Source organism: Gigantopelta aegis, chromosome 12, assembly GCF_016097555.1.
Source record: "Gigantopelta aegis isolate Gae_Host chromosome 12, Gae_host_genome, whole genome shotgun sequence".
In the NCBI taxonomy this organism is placed as follows: domain Eukaryota; kingdom Metazoa; phylum Mollusca; class Gastropoda; order Neomphalida; family Peltospiridae; genus Gigantopelta; species Gigantopelta aegis.
In genome coordinates, this window is record NC_054710.1 from 18,615,394 (window position 1) to 18,639,267 (window position 23,874).

Sequence of the window (23,874 nt, forward strand, 5' to 3'; positions counted from 1 at the left end):
CAGGGAATATTTCCTTCTCAAATTCAGTTTTATTGAGCAGCTACTGTTTAACATTTTATAATGGTGTATATACATGTACATGTAGTGATTGATGCTATAATGTTACGCTACATGTATTCATGGCTTTCTTAACATGTTTCTGTTGTTTTATTGAGCAGCTACTGTTTAACATTTTATAATGGTGTATATACATGTACATGTAGTGATTGATGCTATAATGTTATGCTACATGTATTCATGGCTTTTTTACTAAGTTTCTGTTGTTTTATTGAGCAGCTACTGTTTAACATTTTATAATGGTGTATATACATGTACATGTAGTGATTGATGCTATAATGTTATGCTACATGTATTCATGGCTTTTTTACTAAGTTTCTGTTGTTTTATTGAGCAGCTACTGTTTAACATTTTATAATGGTGTATATACATGTACATGTAGTGATTGATGCTATAATGTTACGCTACATGTATTCATGGCTTTCTTACTAAGTTTCTGTTGTTTTATTGAGCAGCTACTGTTTAACATTTTATAATGGTGTATATACATGTACATGTAGTGATTGATACTATAATGTTACGCTACATGTATTCATGGCTTTCTTAACATGTTTCTGTTGTTTTATTGAGCAGCTACTGTTTAACATTTTATAATGGTGTATATACATGTACATGTAGTGATTGATGCTATAATGTTATGCTACATGTATTCATGGCTTTCTTAACATGTTTCTGTTGTTTTATTTTTAGGCTCCAAAATAACCTGAAAATGCAGAAAGAAACTAATGAATACTTTTTAAATCAACAGCAAGCTCAAAAGTAAGTCAGTCACAAAATATTTACAATATAGGTTGACAGTTTGAATCTATTTTTATTGTGTTTTTTTAATACTGTTACGTGTAGATTAACCTTTATACTGCTGGATCGGTTGTTGACAAAAAAAACTTTGGGATGTCACATATCTTTAATTAAACCTCTTTAAATACATAAAATGTTTTTCAAATTATATGTTTTAGAACGGTTAATTTTTAAATTACACACAAGTTGATAAAGTTGCACTTACATATGTGCATTAAAATACACACACACACACACCACCCCCACCCCACCCCAAAATTTCCAGTATTTATATCCCAATTATTCCCAATCACTGTTTTGCTGACCATAATGTTTTTTTTAAAACAAACTTCGATCGTAATAAAAAATTTCATGAATTACTTTGTTGGTAAAACGATAGAATTTATTATCAAATTAGTTTTCACAATCAGTTCAACTTGACAGGTTTTTTTAGAAATTGAAAAAGTTAATTACCATAGGCTGTATAAAAGCTATTTCAGGTTTTGTTATTTCTGTTAGTGCTGGGTGCAAGATGGCTGGAAATATAAATTAGTGAGTGCAATGTGTATATGGTATACAGTGTCGGCACCTTTTCTTGTATCGCCATGACAACATCATAAAGTGAAATGTAGGCATTGTGTATCCGGGGCCCGGGGTGACGGTGTCAAACTAGCATTTAGCTCCATTTCCCACCTACATACATGTATGTTAATCTCGATCCATGTTAACATTTATTTCAGTGTATTTTCCCTTTTTTTTAAAATCAGAAACCAAATTGAAGAAAAAGAGAAACATTTGCTGGCTGAATCGCAACGGGCTAGGAAGGCAGAGGTAATAATGTTTGATTGGCTGGTGTTGTTTAATGACAATAAGCGGTTGAAATCATTTATAGTATACAACTCTTCGGGCCATCACCTCAAAGCACTGTGAGGTTGAACAAAATAATATTTGCAGATTTGTGTGTTTAGCACATTATAAATGAAGCATACAGTCAACATTTGTTATTTCGATGTTGAAGGGACCGGACCAACAAGATCAAGATATCGGTAGCTCGAGGTAAACATAATAGTTGCTGAAGAACATTATCCCAAACATAAATTTATGTTTGCAAACTTAACAACACTATAGTCGTGTTTGTATTTTAAAATAACCCTTTTTGTGTGTGAATTTCTTCCTGTTGACATAGTTACCAAGTATATCAAAATGTGCCAACATACAAGCAAACAATCATACAACCCATCACTTCTCGACTAAGTGAATGAAAGCAGCATGTTAAATCAGTTGGTAAAAATACCCATTTGACTATATGACACTTCATTGCCAGCTTTATGGTATGTACAGTTCAGTTGGTAAAAATACCCATTTGACTATATGACACTTCATTGCCAGCTTTATGGTATGTACAGTTCAGTTGGTAAAAATACCCATTTGACTATATGACACTTCATTGCCAGCTTTATGGTATGTACAGTTCAGTTGGTAAAAATACCCATTTGACTATATGACACTTCATTGCCAGCTTTATGGTATGTACAGTTAAGAACTTAATTAAGATTCAATAGCTCTGATGATTCCCACAATGGCTATCTAAACAGGTGATTAATTATTAGTAGTAATACGGCAACTTGAAATGTCCGATGGAGGTTAAACTTGAATAGATAATCACACTTATCAAGCAGCCACGTTGGTTCCAGGGTTCACACGCCTCATGTAAAACATGAAAAGTCTGGAAAACCTGAAAAACTATGATTTTTAATAAAAAGCAATGGAAAATAATAATATCGCATCCATGCTGAAAAAAAAAGAAAATGAATTTTAATAATAAAAAATGTTATTCTTGGATCGGTAATTCCACTCATCGTCTCGAATTCCCAAACTGGTTATGGCTTGAATTAATTGTACGACTAGTATTTGTATAGCTATTACGCATTACATTCAGGTATATCGCATGTGACATAGAATTAGTCATGTACAACTGGTATTTGAATTGCTTTTACGGCATTACATTACACACAATAGATATAGCTGAGAACCAGTAAACCAGTTGTTTTACACGGGAATTGAGTTTAGAAAAATAACTAGTTTAACGTGTTTTATTCTATAACAGTAACATGTATGTACAAATTCATCATTAAAATATATATATTTTTTTTTTTCTTTGGTCATGGAATTATGTCATTTGAGTCATGGAAAGTCATGGAAAATTAACTTCCAAAAGGTGTACCATAATGAGACAACCTGGTTTGTTAAATGAAGAAGAAAAAAAAACCCTAAACAAATAATACAACAAACAAACTAAAATAAATCTTGGAAGCTATCGATACTAGCAAAAACCATATTAGTGTTTAATGCAACAATGCGTTTTATTAAGTGGCGGAATTTAGGGAAGAAGGAAATGGTATATAAAATTAATACCCTAAACATAAGTAAAAAAGGAGTCATTTTATATGTAATTTTTTTAATATCCTTTGAGAAAACCCCAGGAAAGTGCACCTAGGAACACCAAAATATGCTTGAGATAAAGTCTTGTACTGGAGATTAGCATGCTCGAGATAACAGTGTTTAGTGTCGTAACATTATATAGGAAAATTGCCCGGGATCCAACACTGGACCTCGAGATATGTTGGATACTCAAGTTTACAGATGTCGAGATAACGAAGTTTGACTGTATACTAAATCATATCAAATATATATGGGATGGTAAAAAATTCCCTGTACCCCTCTTTACAGCTTAATAACTTACAAAGTATTAACACCCAATTTCTTTTTTTCTCTTAATATCATATAGTTATTATCTATGTTGGGTAACAAATTAAAAATTGCCTGTCATAACAAGTAACGCGAGGAAGCTGTTTTAGGGTTAGCTTAATTTACTTAACTTCTGTCTACTGCATTAAATTTTAACAAAAACCATGTTGAGGGGGTACTCATTTGTAACTTCCCTCACAAATTTTCACTTCATTTTTTTTATATACATGAGATAATGTTGACATTTGAATCAGTAAGTATTATTTTTGTGTTTTTTAATATATTTTATGATATTTTAGATCTGTTAATGTTGATTAAAATTTTTACTCTGCGCATTTCTGTCCAGATGTCCACTGGGCTATATCCTGCCCACAAGTGCCTGTGACTTCTGATGGAATCACTCCATACATGTAGGTACATGGTTCGTATGGGTGATGGAATCACTGCCTACATGTAGATACATGGTTCGTATGGGTGATGGAATCACTGCATACATGTAGATACATGGTCCGTATGGGCGATGGAATCACTGCATACATGTAGATACATGGTCCGTATGGGCGATGGAATCACTGCATACATGTAGATACATGGTCCGTATGGGCGATGGAATCACTCCATACATGTAGATACATGGTCCGTATGGGCGATGGAATCACTGCATACATGTAGATACATGGTCCGTATGGGCGATGGAATCACTGCATACATGTAGATACATGGTCCACATGTATGCAGTGATTCCATCGCCCATACGGACCATGTATCTACATGTATGGAGTGATTCCATCGCCCATACGGACCATGTATGTACATGTATGCAGTGATTCCATCACCCATACGGACCATGTATCTACATGTATGCAGTGATTGCATCGCCCATACGGACCATGTATCTACATGTATGCAGTGATTGCATCGCCCATACGGACCATGTATCTACATGTATGCAGTGATTGCATCGCCCATACGAACCATGTAATCTACATGTATGCAGTGATTGCATCGCCCATACGAATCATTATCTACATGTATGCAGTGATTGCATCGCCCATACGGACCATGTATCTACATGTATGCAGTGATTGCATCGCCCATACGGACCATGTATCTACATGTATGGAGTGATTGCATCACCCATACGGACCATGTATCTACATGTATGGAGTGATTGCATCGCCCATACGGACCATGTATCTACATGTATGGAGTGATTGCATCGCCCATACGGACCATGTATGTACATGTATGGAGTGATTCCATCGCCCATACGGACCATGTATGTACATGTATGTAGTGATTCCATCGCCCATACGGACCATGTATGTATCTACATGTATGCAGTGATTCCATCGCCCATACGGACCATGTATCTACATGTATGCAGTGATTCCATCGCCCATACGGACCATGTATGTACATGTATGCAGTGATTCCATCGCCCATACGGACCATGTATGTACATGTATGCAGTGATTCCATCGCCCATACGGACCATGTATGTACATGTATGCAGTGATTCCATCGCCCATACGGACCATGTATGTATCTACATGTATGCAGTGATTCCATCGCCCATACGGACCATGTATGTATCTACATGTATGCAGTGATTCCATCGCCAATACGGACCATGTATGTATCTACATGTATGCAGTGATTCCATCGCCCATACGGACCATGTATCTACATGTATGCAGTGATTCCATCGCCCATACGGACCATGTATCTACATGTATGCAGTGATTCCATCGCCCATACGGACCATGTATGTACATGTATGCAGTGATTCCATCGCCCATACGGACCATGTATGTACATGTATGCAGTGATTCCATCGCCCATACGGACCATGTATGTACATGTATGCAGTGATTCCATCGCCCATACGGACCATGTATGTATCTACATGTATGCAGTGATTCCATCGCCCATACGGACCATGTATCTACATGTATGCAGTGATTCCATCGCCCATACGGACCATGTATCTACATGTATGCAGTGATTCCATCGCCCATACGGACCATGTATGTACATGTATGCAGTGATTGCATCGCCCATACGGACCATGTAATCTACATGTATGCAGTGATTGCATCGCCCATACGGACCATTATCTACATGTATGCAGTGATTGCATCGCCCATACGGACCATGTATCTACATGTATGCAGTGATTGCATCGCCCATACGGACCATGTATCTACATGTATGCAGTGATTGCATCGCCCATACGGACCATGTATCTACATGTATGGAGTGATTGCATCGCCCATACGGACCATGTATGTACATGTATGGAGTGATTGCATCGCCCATACGGACCATGTATGTATCTACATGTATGGAGTGATTGCATCGCCCATACGGACCATGTATGTATCTACATGTATGGAGTGATTGCATCGCCCATACGGACCATGTATGTATCTACATGTATGGAGTGATTCCATCGCCCATACGGACCATGTATGTATCTACATGTATGCAGTGATTCCATCGCCCATACGGACCATGTATCTACATGTATGCAGTGATTCCATCGCCCATACGGACCATGTATCTACATGTAGGCAGTGATTCCATCGCCCATACGGACCATGTATCTACATGTAGGCAGTGATTCCATCACCCATACGGACCATGTATGTACATGTATGCAGTGATTCCATCACCCATACGGACCATGTAGATACATGGTCCGTATGGGCGATGGAATCACTGCATACATGTAGATACATGATCCGTATGGGCGATGGAATCACTCCATACATGTAGATACATGGTCCGTATGGGCGATGGAATCACTGCATACATGTAGATACATGGTCCGTATGGGCGATGGAATCACTGCATACATGTACATACATGGTCCGTATGGGCGATGGAATCACTGCATACATGTAGATACATACATGGTCCGTATGGGCGATGGAATCACTGCATACATGTATATACATGGTCCGTATGGGCGATGGAATCACTGCATACATGTAGATACATGGTCCGTATGGGCGATGGAATCACTGCATACATGTACATACATGGTCCGTATGGGCGATGGAATCACTGCATACATGTACATACATGGTCCGTATGGGCGATGGAATCACTGCATACATGTACATACATGGTCCGTATGGGCGATGGAATCACTGCATACATGTACATACATGGTCCGTATGGGCGATGGAATCACTGCATACATGTAGATACATACATGGTCCGTATGGGCGATGGAATCACTGCATACATGTATATACATGGTCCGTATGGGCGATGGAATCACTGCATACATGTAGATACATGGTCCGTATGGGCGATGGAATCACTGCATACATGTAGATACATGGTCCGTATGGGCGATGGAATCACTGCATACATGTATATACATGGTCCGTATGGGCGATGGAATCACTGCATACATGTATATACATGGTCCGTATGGGCGATGGAATCACTGCATACATGTAGATACATACATGGTCCGTATGGGCGATGGAATCACTGCATACATGTAGATACATGGTCCGTATGGGCGATGGAATCACTGCTTACATGTAGATACATACATGGTCCGTATGGGCGATGGAATCACTGCTTACATGTAGATACATACATGGTCCGTATGGGCGATGGAATCACTGCATACATGTATATACATGGTCCGTATGGGCGATGGAATCACTGCATACATGTATATACATGGTCCGTATGGGCGATGGAATCACTGCATACATGTAGATACATGGTCCGTATGGGTGATGGAATCACTGCATACATGTAGATACATGGTCCGTATGGGCGATGGAATCACTGCATACATGTAGATACATACATGGTCCGTATGGGCGATGGAATCACTGCATACATGTACATACATGGTCCGTATGGGCGATGGAATCACTGCATACATGTAGATACATGGTCCGTATGGGCGACGGAATCACTCCATACATGTAGATACATGGTCCGTATGGGCGACGGAATCACTCCATACATGTACATACATGGTCCGTATGGGCGACGGAATCACTCCATACATGTACATACATGGTCCGTATGGGCGACGGAATCACTCCATACATGTACATACATGGTCCGTATGGGCGACGGAATCACTCCATACATGTAGATACATGGTCCGTATGGGCGACGGAATCACTGCATAGATGTAGATACATGGTCCGTATCGGCGACGGAATCACTGCATAGATGTAGATATATACATGGTCCGTATCGGCGACGGAATCACTGCATAGATGTAGATATATACATGGTCCGTATCGGCGACGGAATCACTGCATACATGTAGATACATACATGGTCCGTATGGGCGACGGAATCACTGCATACATGTAGATACATGGTCCGTATGGGCGAAGGAATCACTGCATACATGTAGATACATGGTCCGTATGGGTGATGGAATCACTGCATACATGTATATACATGGTCCGTATGGGCGATGGAATCACTGCATACATGTAGATACATGGTCCGTATGGGCGATGGAATCACTCCATACATGTAGATACATGGTCCGTATGGGCGATGGAATCACTCCATACATGTAGATACATGGTCCGTATGGGCGATGGAATCACTCCATACATGTAGATACATGGTCCGTATGGGCGATGGAATCACTGCATACATGTACATACATGGTCCGTATGGGCGATGGAATCACTGCATACATGTACATACATGGTCCGTATGGGCGATGGAATCACTGCATACATGTAGATACATACGTGGTCCGTATGGGCGATGGAATCACTGCATACATGTAGATACATGGTCCGTATGGGTGATGGAATCACTGCTTACATGTAGATACATACATGGTCCGTATGGGCGATGGAATCACTGCATACATGTATATACATGGTCCGTATGGGCGATGGAATCACTGCATACATGTATATACATGGTCCGTATGGGCGATGGAATCACTGCATACATGTATATACATGGTCCGTATGGGCGATGGAATCACTGCATACATGTATATACATGGTCCGTATGGGCGATGGAATCACTGCATACATGTATATACATGGTCCGTATGGGTGATGGAATCACTGCATACATGTAGATACATGGTCCGTATGGGTGATGGAATCACTGCATACATGTATATACATGGTCCGTATGGGTGATGGAATCACTGCATACATGTAGATACATACATGGTCCGTATGGGTGATGGAATCACTGCATACATGTACATACATGGTCCGTATGGGTGATGGAATCACTCCATACATGTAGATACATGGTCCGTATGGGCGACGGAATCACTCCATACATGTATATACATGGTTCTTATGGGCGACGGAATCACTGCATACATGTAGATACATGGTCCGTATGGGCGACGGAATCACTCCATACATGTACATACATGGTCCGTATGGGCGATGGAATCACTCCATACATGTACATACATGGTCCGTATGGGCGATGGAATCACTCCATACATGTAGATACATGGTCCGTATGGGCGATGGAATCACTCCATACATGTACATACATGTAGATACATACATGGTCCGTATGGGCGATGGAATCACTGCATACATGTAGATACATGGTCCGTATGGGTGAAGGAATCACTGCATACATGTAGATACATGGTCCGTATGGGCGATGGAATCACTGCATACATGTAGATACATGGTCCGTATGGGCGATGGAATCACTGCATACATGTAGATACATGGTCCGTATGGGCGATGGAATCACTGCATACATGTAGATACATGGTCCGTATGGGTGATGGAATCACTGCATACATGTATATACATGGTCCGTATGGGCGATGGAATCACTGCATACATGTATATACATGGTCCGTATGGGCGATGGAATCACTCCATACATGTAGATACATGGTCCGTATGGGCGATGGAATCACTCCATACATGTAGATACATGGTCCGTATGGGCGATGGAATCACTCCATACATGTAGATACATGGTCCGTATGGGCGATGGAATCACTCCATACATGTAGATACATGGTCCGTATGGGCGATGGAATCACTGCATACATGTACATACATGGTCCGTATGGGCGATGGAATCACTGCATACATGTACATACATGGTCCGTATGGGCGATGGAATCACTGCATACATGTAGATACATACGTGGTCCGTATGGGCGATGGAATCACTGCATACATGTAGATACATGGTCCGTATGGGTGATGGAATCACTGCTTACATGTAGATACATACATGGTCCGTATGGGCGATGGAATCACTGCATACATGTATATACATGGTCCGTATGGGCGATGGAATCACTGCATACATGTATATACATGGTCCGTATGGGCGATGGAATCACTGCATACATGTATATACATGGTCCGTATGGGCGATGGAATCACTGCATACATGTATATACATGGTCCGTATGGGTGATGGAATCACTGCATACATGTAGATACATGGTCCGTATGGGTGATGGAATCACTGCATACATGTATATACATGGTCCGTATGGGTGATGGAATCACTGCATACATGTAGATACATACATGGTCCGTATGGGTGATGGAATCACTGCATACATGTACATACATGGTCCGTATGGGTGATGGAATCACTCCATACATGTAGATACATGGTCCGTATGGGCGACGGAATCACTCCATACATGTATATACATGGTTCTTATGGGCGACGGAATCACTGCATACATGTAGATACATGGTCCGTATGGGCGACGGAATCACTCCATACATGTACATACATGGTCCGTATGGGCGATGGAATCACTCCATACATGTACATACATGGTCCGTATGGGCGATGGAATCACTCCATACATGTAGATACATGGTCCGTATGGGCGATGGAATCACTCCATACATGTACATACATGTAGATACATACATGGTCCGTATGGGCGATGGAATCACTGCATACATGTAGATACATGGTCCGTATGGGTGAAGGAATCACTGCATACATGTAGATACATGGTCCGTATGGGCGATGGAATCACTGCATACATGTAGATACATGGTCCGTATGGGCGATGGAATCACTGCATACATGTAGATACATGGTCCGTATGGGCGATGGAATCACTGCATACATGTAGATACATGGTCCGTATGGGCGATGGAATCACTGCATACATGTAGATACATGGTCCGTATGGGCGATGGAATCACTGCATACATGTAGATTACATGGTCCGTATGGGCGATGGAATCACTGCATACATATACATGGTCCGTATGGGCGATGGAATCGCTACATACATGTAGATACATGGTCCGTATGGGTGATGGAATTTTCATTTGGGTCATGGGTTATCTATTCGTAGTCATTTATAACAGTCAACAACACGGCCCGTTGTTTTTATGCTTATTTATAACAGACGCTTTGTATGATCAAGATTTTGTTGCCAGCTGAAGTCTAAACTAAACCATAACTCAGTCACGTTTTTTTTTCTTCTCAGCTACCTATGCAGATTATCAGATTATTGTTTACAAAATTAATATTTCAATGTTAAAAATATTAATCTTTCTTACAAATTATTTTTAATTAAATCTCATCGTTTACTATTGCTTTGCGCGACAACCTCGCTCAAAATGATATCTGATCTTATCACATGATAACACAAACACACATGACCATCCATTGTCTGGAATAATTGGCTTACAGCATTCACAAGTTTATTGTCATCAATAAAAAACACTATTGTTTTGGAATAAAGGCAAATTTGGTTTAAGATTCTTCAAAATTACACCTATTGAAGATAGTTACATATGAGACACTTCATTCTGTCAAATATTAATGTCATAGTTTTGAATATTTCCCCCAGATTCTGTTTAATGATTGAAACTAAAGCCTTTATTGTTCATTAAGGGTTATCATGTAGTTTTAATAAGTGTATATTTCACAGTAGGCCTACATGTAAATGCTCATGATTTACAAAAACCCACCCTAAAACATGTTTAAATAAAAATAAATGATTTTGCTTTTTTTTAAATAAAGTTATGGGGCTACCAATTTTACTGAGGGCTACTAGATTTTATAACCTGGTTGGCCACCGGGCAGCCACTGATAAGATTTACAGCTCTTGCTGCTAAGGGAAACATTTAGCTGGGTTTTTTCTCTAAGTCTATATGTTAAAATTACCAATGTTTGACATCCAATAGCCAATGATCAATAAATATATTTTAACTAAACAAAAAAGTGACTTCTAATATTTACTCTTTTTTTTCAATTGAATCAGGTATGTACTGTTACCAATGAAATATGTTGAAATATTCCATACATAGGTACAAAATCGTTTATCTCGCCTTCATGTAAAATACTCTATTTTTATTGGTTATTTAGCCTTGGGGGGAAAAAAAAACTTATACCCCGCATGGGTGAAGTCAGATATCTTATACCCAACCTGTAACATCGGAGTGTTGTCATTGTATTAATGCGCCATGCAAAAAATTGTCTGTTACCAACGAAAATAAAACATGGCTGTCAAACGATTTGCCAACCACTCGAAAAATGAAATTGAACAAAAGCGAGCATTTTAATGTGGCGAAAGCATTGTAATAATACAACTAATTTTGAATTTGAATGACGTCAGTATTCCAATGACGTCACTTTACATCTTACAATAACACTAAACTGGGTACATGACGTTGCTATTGAATTTTGTTTGTTTGAACATTATTAATGCACCTGGATGTATTTGAAGAAAATATTATCATTAAACATGTCGGCAAGATAAATTCATTGTAGAAGCATCACTAGGGGTTTATTGATTTTTATACCCTCTGTATGTTCTTGCACCCTGAGCCGAAGGCAAGCGTACAAGAGCATACAGAGGGTATAAAAATCCATAAACCCCTAGTGATGCTTCTACAATGAATTTATCTTGCAATCAGCTTATAATATATTCCACCAAAACTGCATTTTAAAAAAGCCAATCCAAAACTCAGCTGTTAGTATAATAATATTACTTTTGATGATGGGTGTGGCCGAGTTTGAGGTGTGTGATAATTATTCCTGCATGAACTGATTGCTAAATGACCTGCCTGCTAAACTAGCCTATAGATACACATCGATGAGTGCAGTTATTGGTGACCAAAATCACACAAGTTATAAAGAAAAGATATGTGATATTTATTGAATATACGGCAAACTGACAGTCCTGTGATTGCTGTCTATTTTAGGCCTAACATGGATGTAGATCACTGCCTCCTGTCATCGTGTACTTTTTAATATAATTTTGTTTAATTTCACAGAAAAAATACAAAGCCTTTTTGGCAACTTTCATTACATGTTAAATAAATGTTCTTGTTTGGAATACCAATGTCTGTATATCCAATGTGTTTGCTGATTGTAGCAATCAGTGTTGATTTTTAGTCCCCTACCGATCTCATCGGAGGACTACACATCTAGGTTTCATTTCCGTCCTTCTATCTGTCCCACATAGTTTTTTGGGTGTTGTTTTCACAATGCCTTCAGATATTAACCTGAAATTTGGTGTATAGCTTTATCATGTACTGTTACAAATCATGTTTGACTTTCATGGTAATTTAACCTTTTCTCACACAGTTATGGCCCTTGAATTTAGGAAATACAATAATGTGTTGGGCCTGGTAGGGGATATTTATTGCTTTAGCATTTTTCTCAGAATGCCTAAATTACTAGTTATTTTTCTGTATGTACTGAATTATTGGATGATAACATCTGATTTGGGCAACAAGAAACACCCAGTAACGTTCAGTGGCAGCAAGCTCGCGACAGTCCCTTTACAGTGGGAGATCTGTTCTGTACTGCATGTTAACAAAGTGCGGAACTGAAGCAGTTTTCATTATACAACAAAGTGAACCGTTTTACAATATCTTCTTTCCAGATTGAGGTGCTGAAGCTGCGACTTCAGTTGAACCTTCAGCAGATTAACCAAATAAAACGAGAGGCTACCTTCCATCAACACAATATCAACCTTTTTGCTTTAAAGTAAGTATGCCTTTTAGTGTAACAAACAAATTTAAAATGTTTAGTTGGGGGTTCTGATATAGCTGTCATTTACAATAGCAGTGAAAATATTGTTGACTGTTGGGTGGCTTTACCGTTACTCGTAATCTTATCCTAGCAGAAACTTAAAGTTTGTTTTGTTTAACGACACCACTGGAGCACATTGATTTATTAATCACTGATTATTGGATGTCAAACATTTTGTAATTTTGACATAGTCTTAGAGAGGAAACCTTCTGCATTTTTCCATTAGTAGCAAAGGATCTTTTATATACACTATTCCACAGACAGGATAACACATACCATACCACTGCCTTAGATATATAGCAGTTGTGATAGACTGGCTGGAATGAGAAATAGCCCAGTTGGCCCACTGATGGGAATCGATCCCAGACCAATTGCACATCAAGCAAGCACTTTACCACTGGACTACATCCTGCTCCCTATCCTTCCAGAAAATAGAATGACACTAGAATGACACTAGAATGACACTAGAATGACAATAGAATGAAAATAGAATGACACTAGAATGACACTAGAATGACACTAGAATGAAAATAGAATGACAATAGAATGACACTAGAATGACACTAGAATGACAATAGAATGACACTAGAATGAAAATAGAATGACAATAGAATGAAAATAGAATGACACTAGAATGACACTAGAATGACAATAGAATGACACTAGAATGAAAATAGAATGACAATAGAATGACACTAGAATGAAAATAGAATGACAATAGAATGACAATAGAATGACACTAGAATGAAAATAGAATGACAATAGAATGACAATAGAATGACACTAGAATGAAAATAGAATGACACTAGAATGACACTAGAATGAAAATAGAATGACAATAGAATGACACTAGAATGACACTAGAATGACAATAGAATGACACTAGAATGACACTAGAATGAAAATAGAATGACAATAGAATGACACTAGAATGACAATAGAATGACAATAGAATGACACTAGAATGACACTAGAATGACAATAGAATGACACTAGAATGAAAATAGAATGACAATAGAATGACACTAGAATGACACTAGAATGACAATAGAATGACACTAGAATGAAAATAGAATGACACTGGTCTTTGAATTACAACACTGTCATCGATTTCAATTCCAAGACGCTGTCAACTGATCACTGTAACAAGGCTCAAACATTATTTGTGGGTGTGCTTCCAGAAAATAGAATGACACTGGTCTTTGAATTACAACACTGTCATCGATTTCAATTCCAAGACGCTGTCAACTGATCACTGTAACAAGGCTCAAACATTATTTGTGGGTGTGCTTCCAGAAAATAGAATGACACTGGTCTTTGAATTACAACACTGTCATCGATTTCAATTCCAAGACGCTGTCAACTGATCACTGTAACAAGGCTCAAACATTATTTGTGGGTGTGCTTCCAGAAAATAGAATGACACTGGTCTTTGAATTACAACACTGTCATCGATTTCAATTCCAAGACGCTGTCAACTGATCACTGTAACAAGGCTCAAACATTATTTGTGGGTGTGCTTCCAGAAAATAGAATGACACTGGTCTTTGAATTACAACACTGTCATCGATTTCAATTCCAAGACGCTGTCAACTGATCACTGTAACAAGGCTCAAACATTATTTGTGGGTGTGCTTCCAGAAAATAGAATGACACTGGTCTTTGAATTACAACACTGTCATCGATTTCAATTCCAAGACGCTGTCAACTGATCACTGTAACAAGGCTCAAACATTATTTGTGGGTGTGCTTCCAGAAAATAGAATGACACTGGTCTTTGAATTACAACACTGTCATCGATTTCAATTCCAAGACGCTGTCAACTGATCACTGTAACAAGGCTCAAACATTATTTGTGGGTGTGCTTCCAGAAAATAGAATGACACTGGTCTTTGAATTACAACACTGTCATCGATTTCAATTCCAAGACGCTGTCAACTGATCACTGTAACAAGGCTCAAACATTATTTGTGGGTGTGCTTCCAGAAAATAGAATGACACTGGTCTTTGAATTACAACACTGTCATCGATTTCAATTCCAAGACGCTGTCAACTGATCACTGTAACAAGGCTCAAACATTATTTGTGGGTGTGCTTTTTGGGGGAGGGGGTTGTTATTTAAAAAAAAAAAGCTTTGCTATTTTCTGTCACTATGTATCCAAATGTCGCAAAAACTATTTTTGACTTGAAATAACTAGTTTAAAATCTTTTGAGATGTTGTTAAGCAATTTGTTTTCCTCATTAATTAAACCTCATAATGCACTTAACCCTTTGACGCGGAGAACGACATTTACATTGCTTACCGCATTACAAAGAAAGCAACATTTGTGTCGTTTCAGCAGTGCTGTATATCAAACATGCATTTTTATCAGTCTTTAAATTAACAGGCTATATGATTCTATTAATAAGAAAGGTAACTCTTACTTACTGTGATAATTTGTTTACTTTACGACACTGAGTTAACATTACTTGACAATGACGTACACAAAATGGTGGCGCCCTTGAAATTTGCATGTGATTTGTTGGCAATTTTTATTTACAAAGCAATTGTTATAAACTGTACATAAATGCTTTTAAATTGTATATATGTATATACATGTAGTTAAATAATATATTTATTTTTCTACTTACAGTTATTCTTTTTGTTATTTTGTGAATTGATCGATTTAATTTTTGTGTGATTTTTATCAAATTAATTCCCCATGGTTGGTGTGTCTTAAAAATATATTTGTCCTTAAAAAGGTTAACAGTGATCCGTTAGCATGTATAACTTTAAACAGGTTAACAGTGATCCGACAGGTTAATAACCTTAAAAAGGTTAACGGTGATCCGTCATGTGCATAACCTTAAAAAGGTTAACAGTGATCCGTCATGTGCATAACCTTAAACAGGTTAACAGTGATCCATTGGTATGCATAACCTTAAACAGATTAACAGTGATCGGTATGTATAACCTTTAAAAGATTAATGGTGATCCATCGGTATGTATAACCTTAAACAGATTAACGGTGATCCATTGGTATGTATAACCTTAAAGAGATTAACAGTGATCCATTGGTATGTATAACCTTAAACAGGTTAACAGTGATCCATTGGTATGTATAACCTTAAACAGGTTAACGGTGATCTGTCAGTGTGTATAACCTTAAACAGGTTAACAGTGATCCATTGGTATGTATAACCTTAAACAGATTAACAGTGATCCATCGGTATGTATAACCTTAAACAGGTTAACAGTGATCCATTGGTATGCATAATCTTAAACAGATTAACAGTGATCCATTGGTATGTATAACCTTAAATAGGTTAACAGTGATCCATTGGTATGTATAACCTTAAACAGATTAACAGTGATCCGTCAGTGTGTGTAAGTAAAGGAGTATTCCTTTTTTGTGCTCTGTTGCAGGTGTCAGAAGGAGCAGCAAGAGTTACCTGTCCAGACTAAGCAAGTTCTCGCACACTGGAAGAAAGTCCTCGCTAAGTGCGAGCTGAAGATTGATCAGGTCAAGGTAGGCGTCACTGCTCGTCGTAACCTGGGGACTTTAAACCCACTTAAACTTGCGACTACTCGACAAAAACCATGTTGAGGGGGTACAAATTTCTAACTATTACTCACATATTTTCACTTATATTTTTTATAAATACATAAAATAATGTTCATATTTGAATCAGTAAGTATTATTTTTGTGGGTTTTTCTCATTTTTAGTATATTTTTGATCAGTTAATGTTGAGTAATATAAGTTAAAAACAAAAAAGATAAAGTTGCATCCATTATTCCCAATAACTGTTTTTCTGACCAGAATTTTGTTTGGAAATGAACTATGATTCATGTCCCAATATTTTGTGATTTTCATTGTTGGTAAAACGGTCAAATTCATTATCAAATTAACTGTCACTATCAGCTATTTATTCCTGATAATAACCACGACGCTTCACGATTGTTGTCAATATTTCCAAGTATATCTCACTCAAAACACAAAAAACTAAAACGGGGTTTATAGCCTTAAAGACCAAACAAATTGATAAACTTTCAAAGATTACTACCATTTTCAAACACTTTCAAAGATTACTACCATTTTCAAACACTTTCACGCAGTGGTCAAAGACAATAGAATGCAATCAAAATGCCAAATCAGTTTCTTTATGTTGCTGTCTGACAAGAAATTGGTAGTATTTTAATTATCTGATAACTAAAACTCTGCATACCGAACTAATTAATTAACTGCATAGTAAAACATGAGCAGGCTTGGGCAGTTTACCCCAATTTTAAGAAGTTTATTTTTGACTCACATTTTATTAAAATTGTATTGTATAAAATTAAATTTAGGCTAAAACCAGCTGGGACCTCATGGCCGATAGCGATTGACGAATATGATCGAAGGTGATGGTTTGTCACTGAATATCTGTCTGGCCCAACATTGATCAACACTTCATTCAAAATCACAATACACCTCGCAGGCTCCTTATTTATAGCAAACCAGTGAAAAAACCCAGAAAAAAAGTTTGTTTTATTTAACGACACCACTAGAGCACATTGACTTTTTATCTTATCATTGGCTATTGGACTTCAAACATATGGTCATTCTGACACTTTTTTTAGAGGAAACCCGCTGTCACCACATAGGCTACTTTTTTACAACAGGCAGAAAGGGATCTTTTATTTGCGCTTCCCACAGGCAGGATAGCACAAACCATGGCCTTTGTTAAACCAGTTATGGATCACTGGCTGGTGCAAGTGGTTTACACCTACCCATTGAGCCTTGTGGAGCACTCACTCAGGGTTTGGAGTCGGTATCTGGATTAAAAATCCCATGCCTCGACTAGGATCCAAACCCAGTACCTACCAGCCTGTACCAGTGAAAACAAGCACAGGCATTGGAAACATTACAAGTGTAGTTTGACCGAACTTTATTTACTTAATAGCTTTGCATGCGCATACATCATAACTTGTAATATAAATAAAGTATCATGTTATTATGTAGCTACGCCAGCAGAAGAAAGGTCAGAATCTTGACGTTGATTGAACAAAAATTAACAATAAAATAAAAGTATGAACACAATATGAGAATTTAAAGACTTTTGTTACAATTCAAAGTCTTTCAAAGACCTAAAAATATTTTTTTTTTTTAATTGAAAGACTTTCAAGGAATTCAAACCAACCTCGGTGGCGTCGTGGCAGGCCATCAGTCTACAGGCTGGTAGGTACTGGGTTCGGATCCCAGTCGAGGCATGGGATTTTTAATCCAGATACTGACTCCAAACCCTGAGTGAGTGCTCCGCAAGGCTCAATGGGTAGGTGTAAACCACTTGCACCGACCAGTGATCCATAACTGGTTCAACAAAGGCCATGGTTTGTGCTATCCTGCCTGTGGGAAGCGTAAATAAAAGATCCCTTGCTGCTAATCGGAAGAGTAGCCCATGTAGTGGCGACAGCGGGTTTCCTCTTAGAATCTGTGTGGTCCTTAACCATATGTCTGACGCCATATAACCGTAAATAAAATGTGTTGAGTGTGTCGTTAAATAAAACATTTCTTTCTTTCTTTCAAGGAATTTAAAGACTGCTACAAATCCTGTAAAAGAACCATTATCAAGATTAGTCTTGATCAGTGTTCTATTTCCGATCAGTGCCGTGTGCAAAACGACGTCAAATATGAAAGTGAATGTACTATGTACAGTATACAGTGTGGGTTTTTGTGATGTTGGGCAAGATACATGTATCTTGCCTGCAGTAGTCAGAAGATTAAATAATCACTTGTACAACAGTCTTCACCGCTCAAGGGTAGCAGTAACTCTCCCTCCCATCATAGCCCTGACATTAGTTCAAGGAGAGTAACTTTTACTTACCCTTAGCATGTGAATTTATATGGTATCAACATGGTAATATTTTAAATGGGTCTAATTTAGGGAAGCAGTTATACTCTTTATCATTAGGTACTGTGTATTGCTGTGTATTAGCCAGCCTTTTTGTTTGACCCTAAATATGTAGTACAAAATCATCGACCTCGTGTATTTATGAACCGAAGTCATCTTTTGTCCAGGGCTTGTGCTTATAAAACTTTTAAGAGTCCAGACTCAATCTTTAATGATGTCTTCTTACTTTTCTTCTCTTAATCACCTTCGAAGCTAAGAAGCCCATTCATCTGTAACCAGAGATCGCCACTGCTGCCCGTCTTTTGCCAGCTTCTCCAGCAGCCCCCAGCTCAGACTGCCCTCTCGAATTTCCTTCTCTACTGTCCTCCTCCATGTTTCTTTCTGTCTTCCTCGTTTCCTTTTTCCAGGAGAGGTCCCTCGGAGTGCCACTCTTGGTAGGGCTGTTTGAGGCATTCTATAACATGGCCAATCCAGCGCCATCTTCGTCACACGCATACAATTTGTATGGCGTTGTCATGACATTAGTGTCTCAGACTCTATTAGTCTCGAGTCTAGACTCTAAAAGTTTTATAAGCACCAGACCAGTTGTATTGATTTCAATAATACTGTCAACGAATAGACTTGTGCTTTTCTTTTTCATAATTTTGTTCCCCTTTAAGTATTACAGACACTGTAATCGTAATTGCAGTGTTAAGGCATTACATGTGGTTTAAAAATAATTTAGCTCCCATAAATCATAACAGGAAAATAAACAATTGAAGCTGTAACAACATATCACTGCACACAAGTAATTAAATTATCCAGTGGGCAGCAAACAATAACCTCATTAAGGTATGTTTATTCCCTGTTTCCTCCCACACAGAAACAAAAGAAACTGTGGCCCTGGTAAGTCTTGTTGACTGTCATATGGTACATGTATGGTCTTTTGACAATTGTCAGTGTAATTATTATCATGAAATTCATGTTATGTTTTTTCAGTCGGTAATGTTAATAATGACCATAATTTATTTATGGTATTACTTGACAGTTTCATGTACCCTGCCAACTAAACAATAATACAGTCATATCCGCTTATTAGGATATGCCTTGTATACCAAAGATATTCAAATAAGTAGTATGAAAAATAAACCAAAGTAGCGCTCTGCAGTAGAGTCCCGTCTCCTTGCGCTCTGTAGTAGAGGCCCATCTCCTTGCGCTCTGTAGTTGAGTCCCGTCTCCTTGCGGTCTGTAGTAGAGTCCCGTCTCCTTGCACTATGTAGTAGAGGCCCGTCTCCTTGCGGTCTGTAGTAGAGTCCCGTCTCCTTGCGCTATGTAGTAGAGGCCCATCTCCTTGCGGTCTGTAGTAGAGTCCCGTCTCCTTGTGCTCTGTAGTAGAGTCCCGTCTCCTTGCGGTCTGTAGTCGAGTCCCGTCTCCTTGCGGTCTGTAGTAGAGTCCCGTCTCCTTGCACTATGTAGTAGAGTCCCGTCTCCTTGCGGTCTGTAGTAGAGTCCCGTCTCCTTGCACTATGTAGTAGAGTCCCGTCTCCTTGCGGTCTGTAGTAGAGTCCCGTCTCCTTGCGCTATGTAGTAGAGGCCCATCTCCTTGCGGTCTGTAGTAGAGTCCCGTCTCCTTGTGCTCTGTAGTAGAGTCCCGTCTCCTTGCGGTCTGTAGTTGAGTCCCGTCTCCTTGCGGTCTGTAGTAGAGTCCCGTCTCCTTGCGGTCTGTAGTAGAGTCCCGTCTCCTTGCGCTCTGTAGTAGAGTCCCGTCTCCTTGTGCTCTGTAGTAGAGTCCCGTCTCCTTGCGCTCTGTAGTTGAGTCCCGTCTCCTTGCGCTCTGTAGTTGATTCCCGTCTCCTTGCGCTCTGTAGTAGAGTCCCGTCTCCTTGCGCTCTGTAGTAGAGTCCCGTCTCCTTGCGCTCTGTAGTTGAGTCCCGTCTCCTTGCGGTCTGTAGTAGAGTCCCGTCTCCTTGCGGTCTGTAGTAGAGTCCCGTCTCCTTGCGCTCTGTAGTTGAGTCCCATCTCCTTGCGCTATGTAGTAGAGGCCAATCTCCTTGCGGTCTGTAGTAGAGTCCCGTCTCCTTGTGCTATGTAGTAGAGGCCCGTCTCCTTGCACTCTGTAGTAGAGTCCCGTCTCCTTGCGCTCTGTAGTAGAGTCCCGTCTCCTTGCGCTCTGTAGTTGAGTCCCATCTCCTTGCGCTATGTAGTAGAGGCCAATCTCCTTGCGGTCTGTAGTAGAGTCCCGTCTCCTTGCGCTATGTAGTAGAGTCCCGTCTCCTTGCGCTATGTAGTAGAGTCCCGTCTCCTTGCGCTATGTAGTAGAGTCCCGTCTCCTTGCGGTCTGTAGTAGAGTCCCGTCTCCTTGCGCTATGTAGTAGAGTCCCGTCTCCTTGCGCTATGTAGTAGAGTCCCGTCTCCTTGCGGTCTGTAGTAGATGCCCGTCTCCTTGCGGTCTGTAGTAGAGTCCCGTCTCCTTGCGCTATGTAGTAGAGGCCTGTCTCCTTGCGCTCTGTAGTTGAGTCCCATCTCCTAGTGCTAACATGGTCTTTCTTTGCTGCCCATATTCATCGGGTGTGGTGGTTTTTGGTTCCAGATCTACCTGTATTCCTTTTTTGACTACTTTACTTGAGTTTAGCAGTTTTGTTTAAATATTCATTAAAATCCATCCTGTATCAGCTCTTGACTATGACAACAGCAGGTGGATACAGCAATACCTGTCAATCCTGTCAATCCGAGGTTAAACACGTGGAATGTTTACAGGAGTTTCATATTTATTTCACAGAGTAAAAAACATCAATGTTATGGGAAATTTTAAATATTAACAAAAAAAGATTTATATATATTTTAAACTTTGTTATTTGTAATCATAGGAAAGTTTATAATATGTTTTGTGAAATTGGGGTCCGTTGCTTAATCTTGTGTGTCTACCCCAACACCCATCCCCATTGGAAATAAGAAGTCATCGGGACAGATAAACACTTACGAGTATAAGATGTGCATGTTGGGGGAGGGGTGCGAGGTAGCCCAATGACAAAATGTTTCCTCTGATGACTACTTGTCAGAATTACCAAATGTTTGACATCCAATAGCTGATGATTAATTAATTAACTAACATACTCTAGTGGTGTTGTTAAACAAAACAAACTAACTCTTGAGAAAACGTTAGACTCACAGCTTTAAGTAATATCCTACTTGAGTCAAACTATGTAGAAAAAGTATCATTTTATTAATTGTATGGCTAATGGAAAAATATAGTGAGTTTTCTCTTTAAAAGGGGTGGGACGTAGCTCAGTGGTAAAGCGCTCTCTTGATGCGCGGTCGGTCTGGGATCGATCCCTGCCGGTGGGCCCATTGGACTATTTTTCGCTCCATCCAATGTACCACGACTGGTACATCAAAGGCCATGGTATGTGCTATCCTGTCTGTGGGATGATGCATATAAAAGATCCCTTACTGCTAATCAAAAAGAGTAGCCCATGAAGTGGCGACAGCGGGTTTCCTCCCTCAATATCTGTGTGGTCCTTAACCATATGTCCGACGCCGTATAACCGTAAATAAAATGTGTTGAGTGCGCCGTTAAACAAAACATTTCTATATAGCCGATTATTAATGAATCAGTGTGCTCTTGTGGTGGTGTTATACAAAACATTTCTATATAGCCGATTATTAATGAATCAGTGTTAAACAAAACATTTCTATATAGCTGATTATTAATGAATCAGTGTGCTCTTGTGGTGGTGTTAAACAAAACATTTCTATATAGCCGATTATTAATGAATCAGTGTTAAACAAAACATTTCTATATAGCTGATTATTAATGAATCAGTGTGCTCTTGTGGTGGTGTTAAACAAAACATTTCTATATAGCCGATTATTAATGAATCAGTGTTAAACAAAACATTTCTATATAGCTGATTATTAATGAATCAGTGTGCTCTTGTGGTGGTGTTAAACAAAACATAGTTTTTGATTGATTTCTTGCTGTCAGATATTTACAACGTGATTATTTCATTTCAGAGGGAATATGGACACCAGTTGACCTGTTTAGAATCGGGAACACCGCTGAAAGATTTACCAGATATCTCTGTGTCGCCTGTCAACTCGAGCCCCCAAGAAATGCCAGCCATGGTAAGACTGCTTCGTCATGGTAAAGATGTCACACACACAATAACCAATGCAATTTTAAACATTGTTAAACATCCATTGATTCATTGCAAAAGCATTAGTGCCCAGTTGTTCAAAGCATGGATAATTTAACCCTGGGTTAATTAGTCTAATGTTTTATTATATAAGTACAAAATAAACTTTAGATTTGATTGTTCATTGATACTTTGGCTGGTCTAAATCAAATAACATGTTTTCAATTATTATTTCAGTCCTTGATTTCGAAATTTCTG

General features: G+C 39.0%; 1 protein-coding gene across 1 annotated transcript in view; it reads left to right on the top strand.

The window, feature by feature from the left end:
• Positions 1-23,874, top strand: part of LOC121385873 — a 100,433-nt gene that overhangs the window by 62,995 nt on the left and 13,564 nt on the right. The window contains exons 23-27 of the mRNA XM_041516664.1: positions 748-816; positions 1,602-1,665; positions 13,481-13,584; positions 17,036-17,138; positions 23,495-23,605. Of these exons, the coding sequence (XP_041372598.1) occupies positions 748-816; positions 1,602-1,665; positions 13,481-13,584; positions 17,036-17,138; positions 23,495-23,605 (451 nt within the window). The remainder of the gene's footprint in view (positions 1-747; positions 817-1,601; positions 1,666-13,480; positions 13,585-17,035; positions 17,139-23,494; positions 23,606-23,874) is intronic.